This window comes from Cyprinodon variegatus, unplaced genomic scaffold (assembly GCF_000732505.1).
Source record: "Cyprinodon variegatus isolate N-32 unplaced genomic scaffold, C_variegatus-1.0 Scaffold1312, whole genome shotgun sequence".
NCBI classification, from domain to species: Eukaryota; Metazoa; Chordata; class Actinopteri; order Cyprinodontiformes; family Cyprinodontidae; genus Cyprinodon; species Cyprinodon variegatus.
Window position 1 is genome coordinate 153,394 of NW_015151765.1, and position 3,338 is coordinate 156,731.

At 41.6% G+C, this 3,338-nt stretch overlaps 1 protein-coding gene across 1 annotated transcript in view; it reads right to left on the reverse strand.

The window, feature by feature from the left end:
- The window catches only part of LOC107102755 (EVI5-like protein), a 6,752-nt gene extending 4,877 nt beyond the window's left edge, over positions 1-1,875 (reverse strand). Inside the window, exons 1-2 of the mRNA XM_015402175.1 lie at positions 1,784-1,875; positions 1,615-1,710 (exon numbers count right to left, since the gene is read on the reverse strand). Coding sequence (XP_015257661.1) covers positions 1,615-1,710; positions 1,784-1,864 — 177 coding nt within the window. The 5' untranslated portion in view covers positions 1,865-1,875. The remainder of the gene's footprint in view (positions 1-1,614; positions 1,711-1,783) is intronic.
- Between the last annotated feature and the right edge of the window lie 1,463 nt (positions 1,876-3,338).

A 3,338-nucleotide genomic window follows, 5' to 3' on the forward strand; every position in this document is an offset into this window, starting at 1 on the left:
GCGTTTAGGTTAATTATTCCAGCGGTTTGCTGCTTAAATCGATCTACTTTCTTCCTTTTTTAAAGATGTTTGGAAAGCATGTTTTAAATGCTCTTAAAGAAGTAAAAACCACACAATAAGCCTCATGGTTTGGTTGCAGATGTTCCCAGATTCAGACTGATAGTGAATACTGAGCTGCAGCTCCAGATCTATAATGAATATTAATATTGTTTAATGACCTCAGGGGTTTCCTTCCACACACATGGATCCCTAAGGGATACCTGCTGCTCTGGAAGCTTTCTGATGTTTACTTGGTCTTTTCTCTCCTCTTTGCTGTTTTCTGTTCCTCTCGTCTCATCCAGGTGTAGAAGCAGAATTCCAGAAGTTGTTCTACATCTTTGCTGTTTTATTTTCTCTCTTTTTTTGCATGCAATCTTTCCTGTCTCTGACAATAGCGGACTGTTTTCGGAAAATTTAGATTTCTCTTCTATTATATATTAATTTATCCTATTTACTCTCTATAAAAGTTTTCCCTCAGTCTGTTTCACCTTGAAGGCGGCATCATTCCCTGCAGGATGGTGTTTGTAGAGCAGACGTAGCTTCTTCCATAACAAACCAGATTATTTCTCAGGTTTATTCATAACATGTTACTGTTTACCCAAAGTGTCTGTAATTAGTTTGACTCCGACTGTTTTCCATTATTGTAATTAAGGAGGAACGAACGCTGCTCAGGCAGAACAGGGCAGATTGCTGCCATTACGGCTTCATGATGAACTGTTCTCTCTTTGCAAAGATATTAATAAACGTACCGACTGAGTGAAATCCATCGATTTTATTTGATTTAACTAGGATGAATAGTTGAATACTTTTTTCCCCACTACAGGATAAACACATTTTTCAAACATGGGTCGACTCGCTAACAATTAGCATTTAGCTCGCTTCCCGCTGGCATAAAATGCTGGTGAACCCCCCCCCCCAGCAGCTCCATGGTCTCTGTCCCCTCGGGTGAAATCATCAAGCTGGGTTAGCGGTGATGATGTCACCAGGTAAGAAAATCAGGGAAGTAAACAATGTAGAGCATCATATCAGGAAGCCAGGGCGTAGTCAGTGAGCTTTATTGTTTCTCTCTGTTATCTGTCTGACTCTCTCTCACCACAGCTGCTCCATCTTTATCCAATGGTGATTCTGCTTGTTAGATCAGAAGCGACCGGCGCGGCGTGCTGATGTCCGTACGATGCGTTCAACGGTTTCATGAAATTTTGCGCGTCGAAGCAGCTCTGGTGTTCCCACAGCATGCCGATCAGAGTCGAGCCGATTTTTGACCGAGTCTTTTGACCCGGGTAGACTCGTGTCAGTGAGCCGTTTCTACTGCCACTAGACGCCCACTGATCCCAGGTTTAAATCCCTGATTTCTTTCTCTCCTCCTTTCCCGTCTTTGTTGTGTACGATTTTACTCCCTCAAGTTTAATGAACAAATATCATCAGAACATTTTGGCAACAGTCATACTGGTCATACTGGTCTGCTAGTGAAAGCAAGGCTGTTTGGCTATCAGAGCTGTATTGGATAAAATAGACTCAAGATAAAAGCTTAAGTAGCGTAGCCTCAAACGGCGGGTAGAAGATGGCGTCTCTGACCTCGTTCTTCAGCTCAGCGATCTGGTCCCGCAGCTGACTGATGTACTGCCTGGAGTCTGAGTGGTTCAGCTGGCCCTTGATCAGCCCCTCTTCCTTCTGCAGGAGCAGTGACAGTTTAGGGGGAGGATTGCTGTGACCCCCCCACCCCACCCCACACACACACACACACCTGTATTTCAAGTTCTGCAATCTTCTGTCTGAGTTCGGCCATGGCGGCCATGCTGTCTGCCTCCCGCAGTCGAACCGCCATCACCTCTTCTTTACTCTGCAAAGATGAACAGGAAACACCGACTGTCCTCAGTCACAGAAACATCATATTTATAATAATAATAATAATAATAATAATAATAATAATAATAATAATAATAATAATAATAAGTGGTGTATAAACCATTTCATACAAATCCTCTAGGCGGTAGATTTGATGTCTTTATTGGCAAAATACAAATTCATTTGTTTATAGTTTCAGTCCTTTAGATTTAAATGAAAAACATGTTGATTTAGTTCAGCTTTTCGACTGTTTCCTGACACCAGGAGGGTGCGGCCAGGCGTACGGGCGATCACAGACTACTACCGACTACAGCTACCATCCCAGAGCTCCCAATGGCCGTCAGTTTTTCCCAATAAAATGCATGAAAAGCGATGATGTCATCAACTGAAATGGTTCTAGTGTGTGATATAAACTCATATCAGGGTTCATACAGGAATGAATAACTAATTGAATGCCTTTTAATGCTCTTAGAAATGATTTTAATGCCACCAACAGAAACCCGTCTGGCTGCTGCCAGGTCCCAAATCCCTCGTTTTCCAAACACTTTTTCTCCGACTCGAGCTTCTTTTCTGAACATACAGCTTTGCGATCAACCGGAACGCAGTTCCACGCAAATATATCGCGATATAATATGTCGAACTAGTTTTTATAAACATTTCTTTTAAATAAAGACTTTTAAATGCCACAATAAACACATTTAATGAATTTTAATGCCAATTAAGGCCTTAATATAAAAAAGAATAATTTAATGACTTTAAATGACCCGCGGAACCCCTGCATATGGATTTATTTGTAGTCTGGATTAAAAATAACTCTGTAAAATAAATAAGACTGTTTTATTGTTTTTTACCGCACAGGTTCAAAGTTTGAAATTACATTATTATTTACAGAAATGGATTGATTCCCCTGAACGTTTCCCCCTGACCTTCTTTTCACATTAATGACAAACATCATATGTTTTTTGCACCTGCTGCTGTTTTCTTTTCCAAAGCTGCTCCTAAGCGGGGTGGGGGGGGCTCCTGAACAAAACCAACACATTTCTAGCCGCTATGCCCAAGAGATGGTAAATTACAGCCACAGGACACCTTCGCCTTCTACAGAACACTTTCTCATCATCTGACCTGACACATCCAGGCTGTCCTGTGTGATTACAGGAGACCACAGGATCTGGTCTGGCTTTGGGTCTGAGTGGACCGGCTGAGGTGGGCAGTAACATCAAACCTTCAACTAAAGTTAACTGTCTGATGGGTCACTGATGCGTCTGCGTCGATCATCCTCGGCCTCGCTGATACAATTATTTTATTTCATTTAAAAAACGAGACAAAAATGAAAGAAAAATAGAAACAGGAAATGTCAGTTAACATGAGCAGCAGATTAAAGTAAATAAAGTTCTTTCCCCTTAAAAATCTCAGAATCGTAAAAATGACGGCCCTAGAGTGATCAGCTGGCTGGA